This window comes from Notothenia rossii, assembly GCF_949606895.1.
Source record: "Notothenia rossii genome assembly, chromosome: 5".
NCBI lineage: Eukaryota > Metazoa > Chordata > Actinopteri > Perciformes > Nototheniidae > Notothenia > Notothenia rossii.
Genome location: NC_136903.1, coordinates 24,404,582 through 24,422,808, shown reverse-complemented (window position 1 = coordinate 24,422,808; position 18,227 = coordinate 24,404,582). Strand labels below are relative to the sequence as shown.

General features: G+C 40.1%; 1 protein-coding gene across 4 annotated transcripts in view; it reads right to left on the bottom strand.

Annotated features, from left to right (window-relative positions):
• Positions 1–557: 557 nt before the first annotated feature.
• The window catches only part of btbd11b (BTB (POZ) domain containing 11b), a 107,521-nt gene continuing 89,851 nt past the window's right edge, over positions 558–18,227 (bottom strand). The window contains exons 3-18 of one of the 4 annotated variants that reach the window (XM_079679984.1): positions 17,458–17,662; positions 13,883–14,035; positions 13,523–13,688; positions 12,207–12,296; positions 10,186–10,287; positions 8,960–9,053; positions 8,559–8,694; positions 7,175–7,395; positions 6,851–7,029; positions 4,173–4,278; positions 3,764–3,866; positions 3,210–3,291; positions 3,035–3,103; positions 2,650–2,763; positions 2,289–2,324; positions 558–1,843 (exon numbers count right to left, since the gene is read on the bottom strand). In XM_079679984.1, coding sequence (XP_079536110.1) covers positions 1,634–1,843; positions 2,289–2,324; positions 2,650–2,763; positions 3,035–3,103; positions 3,210–3,291; positions 3,764–3,866; positions 4,173–4,278; positions 6,851–7,029; positions 7,175–7,395; positions 8,559–8,694; positions 8,960–9,053; positions 10,186–10,287; positions 12,207–12,296; positions 13,523–13,688; positions 13,883–14,035; positions 17,458–17,662 — 2,066 coding nt within the window. In that variant the 3' untranslated portion in view covers positions 558–1,633. The remainder of the gene's footprint in view (positions 1,844–2,288; positions 2,325–2,649; positions 2,764–3,034; positions 3,104–3,209; positions 3,292–3,763; positions 3,867–4,172; positions 4,279–6,850; positions 7,030–7,174; positions 7,396–8,558; positions 8,695–8,959; positions 9,054–10,185; positions 10,288–12,206; positions 12,297–13,522; positions 13,689–13,882; positions 14,036–17,457; positions 17,663–18,227) is intronic. The other 3 variants (XM_079679985.1, XM_079679986.1, XM_079679987.1) reach the window with 3 other exon arrangements.

Here is an 18,227-nt window from a genome sequence, read left to right as displayed (position 1 = left end):
AAAAATAACAGGCAATTCAATATTATGAGTAAAGAATATTGACTGAATTTTTTCCTCTCCTGTGTTTATGACTTATATATTTACCCATTTACAAAAATTACATTTGTAAGTTCCTCCGATTTAATACTTGTCTTCGGTCCACGGTCCTTGATGAAGATAAAAGGCATATAAATGTAAAAAAAGATAATTATTCCTGCACGATAGAAGCGTGGTGTCTTTGTAGCATAAGCAAGCTAACTTTGTTGGTTTTAACTTGTCAATTAAATTATTTACCTTATGTTTAGACATAATGTGAAGAGTTTATAAAGTTTATGTCATTTTATTATGTTAATATGTTTCAGGCTCTATAAATAAGTGAACTGGGAATAAGAATGTATTTTCATCATATCTATCTAAAACAGTGTTGGATTGTTTCCAGTTTGGTGCAACAACAAAAAAAGCTAAACCATGACCTTATAGTGGTGGAGATAAAAATAAATTCAAATTTGACATTAAACGGAATAAGAGATGTCCCCTTGCTGTTTTGAGCCAGAGACTGCACCAGGAGAATCCATGAGCAGATTCATAGTATCCTTTATATTAATCTTTATAGAGGAAAGATATATCAAGTCACACACACAGTATACAAGCCATGTGATTTCACAATCCCTGAAAAACAATGTTCCCAGTTCAGGACTAGACAGGCCTGGAGCCTCTCACACAAAGAAATGACGACACCATGTGACCATAACATTTAGTGACCCATGCTGATGACAAAAATATCCTCACTCTACTTTCAGTCGTTTAGGCGTGGAACAGCTCTTCAAAGTCATACTCAAAACAGAAAAGAACGAAACACAGTCATCCCTCTGACATGCAACATTTAAACATAGATATTTAAAAGATGAGCTTCTTGTTTTTACAGCGATATCCAACAGTAAGACACATGAGAAAACATCCGTGGACATATATATATATACATTAAGTTACATTATCAATAGCTCTGTTTCTTATGAACAATATTTACACAGGGAAGTCTTCTTTCCCACTCATGTTGCCCAAAGTCACGTGGTGAAAGTCCCTCTTTGCATCAGTCACATTACAGGTTCTTGTCAGTTGTTTGTCTTTAAGGACTAATCAGCACAGATAATGCAAAGTGACTGACAAATATACAAATAATTACTCTGTACAAGTCCACAAGTTTAAGCAAGTATTCACAGCAGTTCTTCCTCACAGAGCCAGGAAGGTATACACTGATGGCTTATCACATTACGCTGAGGTTGTTCATCATCTCAACATTGTATTTTGATGCTGATTGTTGCTCTCCCTCTGTGTTCCCGTAGTACCACCTGATCCATTTAGTTAAACATGTAACACGCAGACTGTTCTACTTAGCTGTATGAGGGACATTGTTACAGTGATGTGATGTTATTGGCAAACTGTGGCAGCTATCTTATGACAGTCATTGTATGTTACTTCAATACTAGCTGATAGATATCAACAAGGCAGACAGACAGACTATCTGTGTAATGATAACAAAAGCTTATTAGCAACTGATGAGCTTCACAGAGATAAATGTCTTATCTTTTTCTATCATGTCAATACAGTGTCATGTCTCTGCTAAATATTCTCTGGTCCTGTGTTCAGAAGGAGATCAGACGATGGATCCCTTGGAGGAGGACAGGTGAATGGACTGGATGCGGATGGCCAGGGTTTTCTCCAGATCCTGCAGGATGTCAGAGCCGGGGCTATCTGGAGGCGTGTCGTACAGCAGCTGTTTGAATGGCTCCAACTCGATCAGGATTAACATGTTCTTTAGGAAGTAGCCCTCTATATAGGACGCCAAGTCTGGAGCACCAAGAAACTGTGAACAAAGTAACAATAGTTCCATTAGTGGACATCTATAACACCTTAGAGAGATAAACAGAAGTGGGGTTGTATGAGATATTTAAATCAGCGTATTACCAGCACTCCCCTAGCTTGAAGCGGCAGACAGTAGTCACAGCACAAAACATTTACAGCGATGGATGGGGGCAGCAGCAAATAATGTTTTTTTTATCTTCAAAAATCTATAGCAATTTAAGTTTACAATGCATTTGGAAGATGTAGATTGCTTTTCCTCACAGTTCTTTCGGAAGCTGTTATCCATGCTCTTCTCAGGGCGACCAGACTCCATTGACAAATACAATCACTTCACCTTGTCGAAACGCGGGGTTGCTGGTCTACTGCTGTTAGTTAGTTTGTGTTATTGTGGTTAGTCCAGACTCAACAAAGTTACAGAATAACACAAACTTATAACACAAACTTACCAATGATGGCAGCGGCAGACCAGCAACCCCGCGATTCTGCAAAGTAAAGTTATTGTTTTTTTGTCAATTGAGTTTGACGGCTTTGAATAGAGCATACTATAAAGATATAAAGGCTTCACTTCCCTGTTGGAACGAGCTGTCTCACAGCGGGGGAAATATTCTAAATATAGCGTACTTAAACTGATATTGTTTTCTTTTAGCTAAAAAATATATTGCTGCTGCCTCTTCAGGAGCAGTTAATCCGCTGTAATACACACACTATAGATACAGTAAGTACCTCATACAACCCAACAGGGAACAACCATCTCTTAAACGTGTTTTACAACACAGCTTGTGTTTTCATCCTATTCAGTTTTTGCACCTTGGTGTGGTTGTAGATCTCCACACAGGTTTCAGTGTTGATGTTCTTGGTGCAGATGATCTCACAGTGCCGCTGCAGAGCCTCAAGCTGGAAGAACTTGGCTGCAGACAGAAGCTGAAAAATAAAAAGCCCAATCAACTCATCAAGTTTAGCGTCCAATTTGATCATGGATACTACTGTGCTTTTTGAACAGTGCAACATCAATAGGTAAGGTAATAGGTACCTGAGACCTACATCTTATTCATTATTATTATTATTATTATTATTATTATTATTATTATTATTATTATTATTATTAATCTAAATTCACAGTACAAAGGTTTTTAGTGTAACATTAAAGTACATTCTACAGTTTTGCAGTGAACGCTGTGCTAACAAGCCTAACCTCCATGATGTCAGTGTTCCTGATGTGCAGAGCGTCGGCCCCCCCGCAGTAGAGATACTGCATCACCAGCTGAAAGAAGGAAACATATTGAAGCTTTCATACAAGGATGAATAGAGTAGGAATTTATGAAGGAAGCAGTGTGAATGTGAAGTGCAAGGGTGATTTAAAAGTTTACCATAAAAATGTGATATTTCACATTGCTGATTTCTATGCACGTGTTTTCACCGCAAGGTCTGTTTGCAAGAAGAGTTTTAAACCTTGAGAGAAAAAAAGACAGTCAAGTATTTGGTGTTTTACTCACACTTGGTAAATGTTTATACATCTTAATAGTAGCTTGTAGCATAAGGTGAGTAAAAATAAACCTTGAACAACTGTTCAGTATTGGGTTGGTTTCAATTAGTTATTTTTTTCTCTGGGGACATTTAGTGAACATGAGTGACAGATCTACAGTCCATTGATGACAGGACTGACTGTCATCGAAATAACATGACATGAGTGTGAAATGGAAGTCCTGTCAGGATCCCCAGGGCAGGAAGACAAATGAGTTTATGGATCAGCAGGAAGAAATGCACAGTACTGACAACCACAAATCAACACAGCATGTGTTAGGTCATTGCTGTATGAATACATTTATCTTTTCATATCAGAACTTACAGTTACATATTCAGAGCTTTTATAGAAATGGAAGACTACTTGGGCATTTGAAAGCTGAATCCAAAGTGACTGTACCTGCCGGAAGCTGTGAAGAGCAGGACTTTGTGGGCGTAGAAAGGCTTCCCCTCCACCAAAAAGGTCACATCTGACATCTCTTTATTGTTCAGGAATTGAGGATCTGAAACCCAAGTGGCCAGAAAAACAGAATGCTTTTCTGATTATCAAAAAAAAAGAAAGAAATGGGGTGTACAACTAAGCCTTCTTGGCAGTTCTAGACACATTTTAGCCACTTTTTTATTCTAGTTTCTGAACACTAGATGGCATTACGTGCTCTTCCCATTTTCCTGCATTAACTCCAACAGGCAATTCAACACAAATACATCAAAGAAGTGCTCATGTGCTGTTTGAATGCTGTATTCTTTGCATTGTTAAACAGTATAGATTTCACAATGACAGAAGTGGAATGGAAAAGGCTGGCCCTCACCCAGGCGTGACGTCTGCTTCCTCTTGATCTCTGCTAGTTTGGGGATGGGGTAAGGGCCGTAACACTGGGTGAAGATTGCAGACAGCTGCTGGCTGATCACCTCATTCTGACAACACACAGACAGAGAAACAAAACATCAGCAGGTGAGGAGGAGAGCTGCTTGAGTGGTTGTTGCTCAGCCAATATCCAGGATTTCATGTTATATAACAACACACAAGTACTAACTTTAGTGCTCCTCTCCTACACAAACATCCTCAACACAATTATCAGCACAGGGAGGGAGGAATAACTTCTGCAGCCTTGTATCACGCTCAGCATTCACCTTATTCAAGCAATGGTCCCAATGGGCCACATACTCGGGGCTACCTCACACCTTTGAAAGGGGATCAGATGAATATTTCACACCCACAATTCCTGAGAGATTACTGTAAGGGGGAACACCATCAGAGGCAGAGCTACTGTAGGAGTGTGAGAAAGAGAAAGACAGGGGAGTGAGATCTTCTTCCACTTACAGCTAACTTTCCTCTTGTATGTGGGGAGCTCAAACTAAAGGAGAAGGGGGGGCAGTGCCATTCAGCTGCATCAGCGGTGCGTGACACTACAAGCCCCACGTGTGCACACTGTGCAGTCAGGCTGCTTGCTCTCACTGAAGCATGACGCCAACAAACAGCTATTAACAACCAACCGTTCCACCAGGGACAAAAATGCACTGAATTTTTTCAAACATTTACTCGCAATGCACAAAATGTATAGATCCACATCTATTATTAGAATAGATGTGTAACTTTGGTGAGGGGTTTGATCTCCTCTAAATGCATAAGGCTTTAAGGCACTATTACTCAAACAAAAACAACTAAATCAATATGTGTATTGAAACTGAATCATATTTTAAGGAAAACATATTTTCTTCTGATGTCGAGCTGCTCTTTCTTGATTATCTTTGGTGTCCTGATTGACAGAAAGCAATTACTTGTTGTTTATGTCACGCTAAGCTCTAACTGCTGCCGTCAGCTAAGTTAGCTGTTAGCTAAGTTAGCTGGCTGCCAGGACTCGGAGCTCGGGGCACCGGGGGAGTCTGATTGTTTACAATGTGAGCTTGTTGGCAAAAGCTTTGGGAGATAAAAGGCTGAAAGACAGATGACATACTGGACCTCCTTGCTGTAGAAATTGTAAAGAAAATGTGCTTACTATGTCCTGTGTGGCACTTTCTTGATGTTTGTCGTATTAGCAAAGGTGTTGACTACCTAATCTTATAATAGATGACTAATCTATTCAGAAACAAATCACGTGAACCTTTATTGTCCACCTTTATGACAGCAGTTTCAAAAGCAAATTGCATAATATTTGACATATATATATATATATATATATATATATATATATATATCATATAACCTGCTATATTTAACTAAATTGTTGAATGGAGGTTTCATTGAGCTAAAACCAACAGACAATGAAATATGAACAGACCCTACGTGTCTCAGGCCCTCATGGTGGAGCAAACAGTGACGGGGTTCCCTGAGGCCCCTCATAGAGATCAGGGTCACTGGTCCCCCCATTCATCAACCAAGACAGAGACAAGGACTGACGCTGCAACAATCCACTGAAGGCTAGGATGAGTGTATGAGTGTGTGTGTGTGTGTGTGTGTGTGTGTGTGTGTGTGTGTGTGTGTGTGTGTGTGTGTGTGTGTGTGTGTGTGTGTGTGTGTGTGTGTGTGTGTGTGTGTGTGTGTGTGTGTGTGTGTGTGTTTGAAATACTGCGGGCATGGGGTTGCACACGTAGCAAGTCTCTGCAGGTTTGCTTGTGTATTTTTGCAGTCTTTTTATCATATCAGCAATGACGTCAGTTGGGCAGAACTACGCCAAGGCAAAGGATGCAAGACAAACAGAGGTGACAGCCCGGATGATGTGCTGTTTTAAATCTAATACGGCCCACTAAGGGGATCATGAGCTTAGGTAATGAGACAGGGCCCTGATCTAATGAGAAGGAACGGAGAGGAGCGAGGAGGCATGTCATAAATCATTATCATTCTGGGTTATTGATATTGAGGAAGCCTCCGGAGATCTGTCATTCTCTGTGAAGCTGAAGACCTGACTGTCTTACACAAAAAGACATTAACTCAGCAAGAGAGATAATGTTTGAAAGGTTCGATTCATAAAATAAGACATTTAAAGGATCAAAATGTAGCTTTTGAGGAAACAATGGGCTTCAATAAGGCGCTCTCTAAGAAACTCCTCTCTAATGAAGATTCTGACATAACCATTTTCTTTTTGGGATTTCTATATATTTTTGAAGAAGTCATTTCATTCTTTTACAAAACAATGGTATTTTTAAGAAAATAAACAAGAATAAATGCGTAAAAGTATCACGTGGATCTTCTTTGGTGCTTATTTTATATCTATATATTTAGTAGTATTTGTTTGGCTTAATCCTCTAAACTTGTATTTGATTGTTTAGTAGTCTTATTCACTATAATGGGTATTGGCTGGGCATTTACCTGTTACTACTATCAATGCGCACCTGCTTTCAATTTCAAAGGACACTCATTTTCATCATTATTAGAAAACAGCTTCTTATCTAATATGCCGTTAATCTGTTGTAGACCCTTTTAAGGCCCGTCTCTGGAAACAAGATCTGAACAGAAGGCTTGGTGGTTATTAGCAGCATTGCAATCTACCTTGCTGGCTCTGAGGATCTGGAACATGAGTGGCAAGCCATGCGTGATGAGCTCCTCAGTGTACTCCTCTTCCTCGATGCAGCTGAACTCTTTGAGGAGACCTTGGATCAGAGGTCGGCGTTGCTGATGGAAACACGTTCGCAGAGACTCCATCCAAGTGTGTAAAGTCCATGGAACCCCTGGTAATGAATTAAAGGGGTCAACACATGTGAAACAAAACCAAATTCACACACAAATATGCAAAAACAAGGTATAAATGTTGCATACAGAATATGATTATGTAAAAAAGAATGCTTGTTTTAAAGAGTGTTTGCAGACACTAACCGAGGCTCCGTATATCTATGGTGATGTCTACATGCCCATGTTCTGAACTGTGGTACATGGCTTCTTTCAGGGCTTTGAGTTTGGCCTTCCCAGTTCGGATCAGGTCAATGTGAGACGGACTTTTAGCTTCCAGCTCCGAACCCTCTGCCAGGATCTCTTCCAGGGATAAGACGTCCCCTTTCCCTTTCTCTGTATGAGACAGCAGCTTACGAAACACATTTCTAGAAGGACAAAAGCACAAAAAACGAATTTACTGTATTTATCCTTACAGATTATAGGACTATTTTGAATTGCTTTTTATTTCACAAGTCTCCAGGCCAATACAAACACAAGTGGCAAAAAGGTGCATTTGTATAATTATGCAAACTTATAATAAAAATGATGTGACAGTCACTGAGTTATGGTCATTACAGACTTGCCACGGCAATCTATAATTAACTGCCTCAGCTATGATTGTTATTGCTTCATATAGCTCAATTTTAATTAACATGTATGGCTGGATAAACAGATGCTTAGTGCAAATTAATAGACTCAAAATCCATGGGGCAAAAGGCATTTTATGCAAGCAGGCACATATCCATCTTAAAAGGCCCGTTCTTTGATTTGATGACTGTCACTTCATAATATACAGTATAGCAGCCAAACCCTTGTAGCCTGTGAATTGCTGCCAAATAGAGTTAAATACACTGGTAATGTGTAAAAGATGTTATGAAAACTTGAAAAAAAACTCATGGGGAAAAATTAGGTAAGGCTCTATTTTATAGGTCAGCTGCATTAAAGAAATACAGAATGTTAAAATATATATAGATACAAATATTTCATTAGTAATTTAGGAAAAAACATTAGTCGCTACACTTTCAATTAATAATAATTAATTGCTAGCATAACGCAGAGAGCAGTGCATTGCAGTTAAGCTGAACAAGAACACATTAAAAACCTGTGTGAATTAAATCACTGTGCAACAAAGCATCACTTAATACTGTTAAGCAAACATGCTTATAAATATTAACATAAAGTAGAAAACTAACATGTTGGACTTGACACAGGCAGAGGTCTGTGCAACATGTTGAATGTGAATATGACAAAGCAGTGGAAGTTCTTTTATTTAAAAATATGTAAATGTTTAGTCTTAGCACTGTATATTATGGCACATTGAGACCATACTGTTATTCAGATCAAAAGTGTCAGTCATTCAAGATGTTTGTTCTGTTTGTTAGTCCCGAACATGCTCTGGTGAGATTGTGTTTTTGAGCATAAACAAGATTATATGCCGAATACAGTTCGGTGTTCTTGAATATCCTCTGTTTATTCACTCGGGAGTGTGTATTCATGATGGAACATGAATGTGTTTGTGTGTGTGTTTGTGTGTGTGTGTGTTGCCCACCTGTGTCCATGGGCAGCTGCCAGACTGTAGGAGTTCAAGTCTCCCTGCGGCGCGGTGGAGATGCCATTACGGTACATGGTTCCCACCATGGGGTCCGCCCCCCGCTCAAGCAGCAAACTCACAAGCTCAAAGTTACCTGAGCATGACAAAAAAGATTGGCAGAGCTCACACACAAACAGTACAATGAAACCAGTGAAATGAAAGTGAGGCAAACATGTCACGCATGCCTGTATTTGTCTTTATTTCTCTAGCCCCCAGGATACATGTGCCTCTGAAGTGGTAAGGCTGACAGGCAGGTGTTATTATCAGACAGCTGAGTATAAGTGGCCAGCTGGTGTTGTCAGCTTGCTACAATACAGTTGGACAGGATGCAGGGGACAGGAATCACACTGTGTCTGTACCTGCAGCAGCAGCCAGCTGCAGAGGGGTCTCTGTGTAGTTCTCCATGCCGTCCTGCAGGGACCCCTCCACACTGGCTTTGGCATCCAGCACCAGCTGCAGAGGCCAGGTGGGGGCACGGCAGGGTACAGAGGGGAGACACAGGTACAGGAGAGAGGAGGGATGGGGAGCAGAGGGAAAGTCAGTTGGCTATAATGAGATTGATCTTAAGTCAGGCTTCTCTCATCTTGTGACTGTGTCATGCAAAATAATGTGTTTAGAAAATAGTTGATATTTAATTTACAACCAGCCTTCAATTTTTAACAAATAATTTAAACAGTTGTTCTTCAAATACTAAAAATGTGCATGTTTCCTCTTTTGAAATGAAGAAGAATATTTGCTTTCTTGCTGAGAGTCAGACAACTGCTATCACTCTCACATCTTCACAGTAGCCTAATTTTTAAGATAGCTGGCAGCCAGCCTTAAAAGTTGCTTTTAGATTAAGTACTTTTTAAGGGATTAAACAAAAAATATATAATATGTTAATTGCTGAGCTTTAGAGGTTCTGGTAGGCACACTTCTTTACCTTTGGACAGGCACAAGCTATCCATTACCCCCCGTTTCCGGCGTCAGCTAAATGCAATGTAATGTAATGTTTCCTGTCTGTATGCTACATTTAGGCTATGCTAACAAGCTACAACTTCATATTTACCATACAGACAACTTAATATAATATTTAATAACAATACACATGGTTTACACAGAATTTAATATTATTAATGTCATTCTTTATTTTAAGCTGATGTCCTCAGATATGAAATTGTAGTGCCACAAAGCTTAAACGTTTTTTTCTATTTGGATGATTCAGAATCCAGATGGATCATTTAGAGGACAAACTGAATTAGTTAAATGTGGTCGATAACAATTTAGACGGCTGTGTTTCCACTTTCCACTTGCTAAATGCAATCCATTTGCACAAAAATGGGAAATTAACAGGACGCATTTGTTCAGACCCAAACATTGACTGGATAAATGCCCTCATTCAAGATGATAAGGTCAATTTGTACATCACACAAACAGAACCAAATGGAAACAAAAGAAAGACAGGAGAAAACTCTTAGCGGAGAACCATTATCATCATCACCACCAAAAGCTTTGATGACAAAAATGACAACCATGACCAACCATGAGCTGAAGCACAACGAGAGGTCATGATGAGAGAATCACAGGTGAGGAAGGACGTCACTACCTGCACCACGGGCACATGTCCGTGTAACACAGCGAAAGTGAGGGGCGTCGCCTGCCGCGTTTCGGGAAAGACTGAGGGATGCTTGTGCACTGAGTTTGGCACCTGGGGAAGGGACACGGGTAGGTGGGTTGGGTAAGGTAGGAGTGAACAAGGTGGGGGAGAGAGATACGAAGTCATTAAAACTTCTACATGGCCTACGGAGCATAAGACAAGCAGCAGGGAAGGGGGGCGGGGGGCGGCAGGAAGCACTATGGGAGAAACTACAGTAATTAATGAGAAACCCCGGGGCTGCAGGGGACATCTTGTCTCCTTTGTTCGCCTCCTAATGAACACGATTGATTGATCTGTCTGATTACTCCTGGTAATAATAGTTTCACTCTTTTTCTAGCGCACATATCTGATAGGGAACTGACCGTACCTCTCTGAAGATCATCTCTCTGGTCAGTGTGAAAGTAGTAACTATAAGCCAAATGAAAGCATGACAACTATGAAAAACATTAGTGAAGCACAAAAGGAATTCTTTTCTTAATGCAATTTTTGCAGGAGTGACATGAAATGAGGCAATAATGAAGACAAAACATTTACGTTTTTTCATCTGCAATACAACATAAAAAATTCCACAAACTACGTTGTTTGTTTTAAAAATCATAATCTTGTATTATTTTTCAGTAGGCTAACGTTTATTTATAGTTAAGTTGCTGTGCTTCATAAATGTACTTTAAGCCATTTGTACCACCCTCCTTCAATTTTGATATAACAAAACTATGGTGCCTTAATTCCTAAAGCATATATTTTATATATTTTTCAATAACCCTTCCATTTCAGTTTTGAGAGATATTTCATAAGCATGGATCTCATTTTAAGAAGACAAGGCAGATGGTACTGCACCTGTTTATATTAGCATTTAGTAATTCTGAAATTGAATAACCCAAGATTACTTTATAGGCAAATTCAGGATATCAGTGTTTTAACTTAATTTCCCCTAAACGTAAGATATTATTTTCACTACTGTGCCCTGTATTTACAATACATTGTATACATTGTGATTCCTTACTGTAAACATTTGTACTCAATTCATAAAATGACAATATGAACAGCAAATTGCTTTATGTAGGGTTACCAATGTGTTACACTTTAAGAGAATTTAAAGAACATAAATCCTTTCAAGGCTGCCTAGCTGTTGAAAGAAACATGTTTGCACTTTGCACACATCTGAGCCAACATCTGTCTTTAACTTTCAAAATGTAACCAGGTTCAAAACCAGATGCTTATAAAGATTTTGAAAGCGGGTCTTTTTATTTCAGCAGACCGTGTGCTTTGTGCTTTGTGCTTTGGCCAGAGGTCAGGAATGCAGTGGACTGCAAATCAACTGACACAATGCCTGATGGGACATGTCGTTGGTGACTAAGGAAAACCAGGATCATGAGGCCTGAACTGAACTCCTCTCTGAAGTCGGCACATTCAAAAGATGTCATCGAAATTCTCCGCAGACTTCAGTTGACTTTACGTAAGCCGATCTTTATCACTTTTTTTCCCTGACTGTGACTGTGTCATGTTTAACGCTACACACACTCAAATGCAAATGAGTTTCATATCACAAGTAATATTAAATCTGTTTTCAACATATTCTCTAATGTGGCAGAGCAGTTATTGCCTCATGATCTACAGCTCTTGTAAGTTTAGCAGCATGACACATGAGGGAGAACAAACAAGGGGAGATGAAGGACAAAATGATCGCTTTCTCCAATTCAATACAAAACATACAGTATTCACAAACAATCGCTTAAGAACTAACACAAACATATAACGGTACATTATGAAGATTTCCAAAGTTGTAACGTCCTCAATTTAAGCATTGCTGATGTCTCCCACTAAAATGACATTTCAAAAACACTGGGTTAATCAAAAACTAGAAACTTAGAGGGCAATGTGTACTCTTAATGATAATCATTCCTTCATTTGACTTTGATCTACCCTATGTGGAAAACCAGAAAAGCATTACAAACGTAATCAGCACTGACCTCGCTGTTAATATCAGCCCCCGCATCCAGCAGCATCTGCACCATGGCCTCGTCTCCACGGACACAAGCGTACATCAGCGGGGTCATCCCCTACACAAGCACAGGTACAGAGAGCAAGGGAAATCACATTGTTTGAAAAGTTTTATTTTTAAACACCCATTGGCATAATCATATCCCAGGTAGTGGCTTCAGATTAGATTAGATTCAACTTTATTGTCATTGCACCGAGCACAGCGAAATACAGTTTGCATCCAACCAGAAGGTACAAAGAGGAAAAAAGTGCATTCGTTTTCAATCAACTTACACAACAGAACAAATATAAAGTGCAGGGTTTAGATATATATAAATAAATACAGATGTAATAGGTAATAGATATAGATGTTATAAATAGTACATAAAGACATTGTTCAAGACAATTGCATGTGCCCACATTGGACTTTGTATGATTTAGATATTTCAACCTAATGTAAAGTTTAAATGAAATTAGTACCGGATCAAGAAAACAGTCTGGATCAAGCAAATGGTAAAGAATGAAGTGACATTCTTTTGCAGGGTTCTTTCAATAATGTTTTCAGACACTGATAATAACAATCTAGCTATTTTAGTGAACTCATATTGAAGATGTGGAATGGCTAGTATTACATTGCAGCCTGTTAAGAAGCTGCAGCGTTGTCGCTCAATACTGAACCAATTAAGAACATGGTGTCAACATTAGTCACTCAGACACAAACAAGGGAAAATATGGTCCAGGTTGACGAATACCAAAGTCCCCTTTACAATAAACCGATTGTACCTAAAGTATGTACAAAGCACCACTAAACCTTTGCTATTAACTTGTATCTTTGACAGTTCCACGCCAGGCACCTTGAGTCTTATGAGAGTAATCTTTTTCTGTTGATTGTTTTAAAAGACACTATACTGTATCAATATCTCCTCTGGGCCAGGGTTTACAGCACAGAAAGGTGCCGAACCAAACTTTATACTCTGGTGGGGCAGGTCTTGATGTAATGCAGAGCTCCTTGGCAGGAAGGCTGCGGGAAAATGTTGTCAGAGTGAGGTTTAATATTCATGACTGCATTTGTGCAGAAAATGTAAAGATGAAGAAGCCATGCAAACAAAATGCTCTGATCCACAGGCTGTGTGTGTGTGTGTGTGTGTGTGTGTGTGTGTGTGTGTGTGTGTGTGTGTGTGCGCGCGTGCGTGCGTGCGTGCGTGCGTGCGTGCGTGCGTGTGTGTGTGTGTGTGTGTGTGTGTGTGTGTGTGTGTGTGTGCATCAGTACAAATGAGCATGCATTATTTAATATGTTGTCTCTGACCTGCTCACTCATGCTGTTGATACCATCAGGCCCCAGCAAGTTGACAGCCTGCTTCACCAAGTCTGTGCGTCCACAGCTGAGCATACGGAAGCCCAAATCCTGCAGGAACTTCGCTTCAGTAGAGGCAGCGTCCAGTTTCCTCGAGGCACAGAAGCAGTCATCCGTTCTGAAGGGCAAAGTACACCAAGTGATTCACAGTGTTCGCTTACAGTGCACCATATTTTCCACCTGAAAGGCTTTATTTTTAAACACTACAGGGAGGATGCGCATATGACTGATGTGTGAGTTTGCAAGTCCAGATAATGTGCTTGCTTGTGTTTTTTATGTGTGGGGGAAGAAAGTGTTTTTTCAGCGCCGTACCGGAGTTGGCGCGGCTCACAGTCCACTCCGGGCAGCAGGAGGCGGGCAGCCTGCCGAACATCGTCGCTGTCCACAGAGAAGCTGCGTCTGTGCTCCGTGTGAACCGCTGCCACGCGCACCCACTCCATCAGGGGCGGCAGCACCAAGAATGGCCTGTAGGGGGGGATGGAGGCACATGATCATGACCACACTGGACTTAAGGCAAACCCAGTACTTGAAAGGAAGGAACTTGCTAGGAAAATCCAGTTTATAGAAATGTGCATATGTAATTTTAGTGATCTTGCTAGCTGTAGCTGATGTTTGAAAACAGGATGTCAAGAAGATGAAATCAAATGCCTCAAACTGATATGTCATGCAGAAACACTTTGATGCAAGATCATATATTCAAATACAAATTCTGTTTTATACAGTCAGTGTCAACTACAGAGATTTGTCCAAACTATATCTCTTCACAATCTATTCTGCTCTATTCTAGAGATCTGAAGCTTGACAGTGCAATGATATAATACTGTGATCATGTTTGAAAGGCTTAGCTAGTGTTAAACTAAATATGCTATAGAACTCCACCTATGCATTTCAGAATATGTATAATGCATTTCTATATGACTTAAAATGCCTTGTGATGTTGTAGCAATCATAAGGAATTACAAGTGTCATGTGAACACTTTACAGGGGGAGTAATTGCTCCCCTCTTAATCTGTTTGGCATGACGTTGTAATGGCGAACATCGTGCCGCTCTCTGTAAACAGAGCATGGTTATGCATGTGTACATACAGAATTTATGACAGCTCAGTATCTGCTTATAGAAGTAAGGGTGTGTTTTGCAAACCCCTGCGATGCAAGGATTAAACAGGGCAGGAATTGACAATCGCACCGTTGATCCTGACCCCAGAGCTAACAGTGAGCAGCTTGAGAAGGTGTGAGGCGGAGAAAACCCAACCACAGTCTCATTGAGAGAAAATATCTCAATGGGAAACGTGCAGGTCCTACTTTTTTGAAAGAACTTCTCTTCCTGTCTACCTCTCTCCTCCACTCATCCTGCGTCAGTGTGTTTACTGCAGCTACATCAGTATGCATGAGGATACATACTGTATACATGATGTTACACTAAGACCTTCATACTGTTCTGACAGCATGCCATGGCTATAAAGACACACTTTGTTCACGTCAACAATGAGCTGTCATTAATGCAAAACACGACCACTGATGTTAAGTATTATGATGGAACAGGTGTTGCTACTGATGATTGTAATTAAGGAAAGTTTTAACCCATAGTTAAAAGATTGGATTTACACATGGCGTGTCAAAACTGACAGTTTCATCGTTTTTTTTCTTTTGCAGAATGCATCGTCTTAATCATATAAATACCCTAGCTAATTTATCCTGTGGGATTTGCTGTCCAGTACATCGCTTGATGTCTTGATGTCGGGGTGCCTGGACTGTCCTTGACACATGGTCGGCCCACATCTGTCACTCACTGTTAATTACTCACGGATCAATGCTGCTCCGAGGAGGATCTGTTACTGTAATAATTGTATGATCTGCTAAGAAATCTTACTTCAAAGGATCCTGACCTACAGCTCATTTGACTTTATTGGCTGTGCAGAATTCATTAAAACCGGCACACAACACCCAATCAAGAGGCAGGGAACGCATTCCCTCATAGGAAAACAGCAGATCAAAAATGGTTCAAGGTCTTGCTGTTTCCCCTCTCAGGGCTTTCCTGGCTCTGGCAATGTGCCTATATAAAACTAAAACAAACATTCATTAATGTGATTTCTGCTACAAATGGTGATTAGAGCTAAAGCAGACCTGGGACACACATTATAGCTGATAACTTGCTCCACTGCAGGCGATAAAGCCTGGAGCCCCAAGAGGAGGACTGCTCAGGCTCAACTGTCAGTACTGTTTCCCACCTCTGCCGCATGCTGAACCAAACTGCAGGAAATACTGAGGACTACAGCAGGATGTGATGAATAAAATAAGAAAAATAAAGGCATTTCATAAGGAGAAACTACAAGGATTGTGAGGACTGTTCTCTTTCCTGACTATGAAGTGTCAAAAAACTGCATGATGAAGGATCAGGGGAATTAACACGATGGAAACATAGCCTAAGCCTTATGTTGTTCATGTATAAGCATCCAGCACAGTCCTATTATATCCCTCTATGTCATTGACGGTAATTATAAATACTGACGCCGGCTTCAACAGCCGCTTCCTGCCGCAGCTCAGGTCACCCAGAGGGCTCGCTAAAGTAGCCAATAAGTTGACAATTCACTGAGATAAAACTGTGCTTTCCTGCCAAAGGAAAACATCTGGTGTGCCATTTCAGGGGTTAGCACAGAGAGCCAGAAATATAATAAAGTCTGAAGAGGTTTACAGTTACAGGAGCAGGAACATTACCTCTGGATAGTGTCTGTGATGCAGGAGTGTAAATTGTAGATGAAATAAGGGAGTTTTTATCCTGTGGTCAGTTTTTTTTATCAAGTCCTAGTAGACAATAAAGGCACAATAATGGTACAATCCCACAGGACAAAATGAGGTGAAGGGTTCTGATGTTTTAATCAATACCAGATGATTTCATTACTTTGCCTTGCTCTGGTTCAGAAATGGATCACTTTTCATGGCTTATGATGGCAGGTTAACATCTAGATACTAAACAACTGACACATGTATTTCTCTTCCAATTCCAGCACATATAACATATTCTATAACTGAAGAGCATATTGTTTTATATTTCTTCTTCATGAGGTGTTCCTGTTACATGTTTTCTCTAGCTTGCTTTTGGTTCTATAGTGAGAATACATGTTATATAGTTCTGTCAGTTGTTAGTGCTCTTTGTTAAATAACGGCCTGGTATCAATGTAAGTTAAATATGAATTATTTTTGTAGCTATTACTCAATGAAATTCGGAGAAAAAATGATATCATTAGCTGCTAAATTCTGTACTGTGTTTGTCAGCTAGTCTCTTTAGTGCTGAACAGGTACTGTACAGTTGGTTTTTGGAAGCTTATTTATTAAAAACAGCTGACTGCTTTGTCTGATGGCAGTGAACCAAAACAAAGCTAAAAGACACTAAATGCTCTGTAGGTCTGAAGACAAATGAGGATTAAGGCAACAATTATTTATGGGTTCATCATTTCAAACACAATTGTTTACCTGGAAATAGTCATGTGATACTTTTTCAATGTATACAAATATTGCGTATGGCTGCTTTGAAGCAACTCTGTATAGAAATTGTGTGTGATAAGAACATTTTATGATTAATGTGATGACACTCATTTCAGTTTGTGAGCATTAGAGTATTTGTTGCTTTCAGCCATTCATTCTAAACAATATTGGTCGAATCAAGAGGTGTAATGGCTGGTGTTATTGTTAACCACACATTAACATAACTAACAATGGATTACACCCTTCTATTTCCTTATAAAAATGTTTTATAATATCAAAAAACAGCTGGCCACTAAAGGTTTTAGAAAAACATTGGCCAAACAACAGTAAGTGGTACAGTTAATGGGGACTATTTTCTGTAATGGAATAATACATAGTTCGATGCTGAGTGATTTCCTTCTCACCTCTCTGTCTGTAAGGTGACCTTCGAAGGCTCAACGTTGGGGTTCTCCCACTCCATCTGAGGGCAGTGCATGAAGTAACACAGCGTGTAGATGGCCTCGGGCGCCCAGTGGATCACTCCGCTCTTCTGGTGGATCGGCGTCCCATTGTTGGGGTTCTTCATGTACAGCGGCTGTAGGTAGTGCATGGCCCGGGACACTATGTCACCTATACAAACACACAAATATACACACACATATCATACAGGGAAACACAAGTACTGAAGAAGGAGTTAATGTTCAGGCACAAGGGTGTAAAAAGGGAGAATATTTTGAGCAATTGGCCTTTAAAAGGACATCAGGGAACCATCTTCATTCCTTCCAGCCCCCTTAGAGCTCACTCTGTCAGGGGAAATCGAGAGTTCCCCCGCACCCCATCAGAAAAAGAGACAGAGTTCATCCCAGTCCTTTCTGTGCCGCTCACTGGGGGAGAGGATAAGCATGCTCAGGACTGCGCTGTGTGGAGAATGAATATTTATGGACAAACATTAGCTACTCCAAGCTATTTCCCCTGCATAATTTGCCAGTACTTTAAGGTCATCCAGTTGGGCTAGAAAAATCAAAGCTTGAGAGGACTCTGCTAATAAACATTTGAATATTCTCTGGGCAGGTTTTAAAGAGAAAGTAAACAGTTCTTGTAAAAGGATGTTCAACCCCTTTTTTATTGTCAAGGGACAAAACAGACTGCCTTTTAAGTGCAGAAAACTCATTTCACAAAAAAAAAACGAGAGATG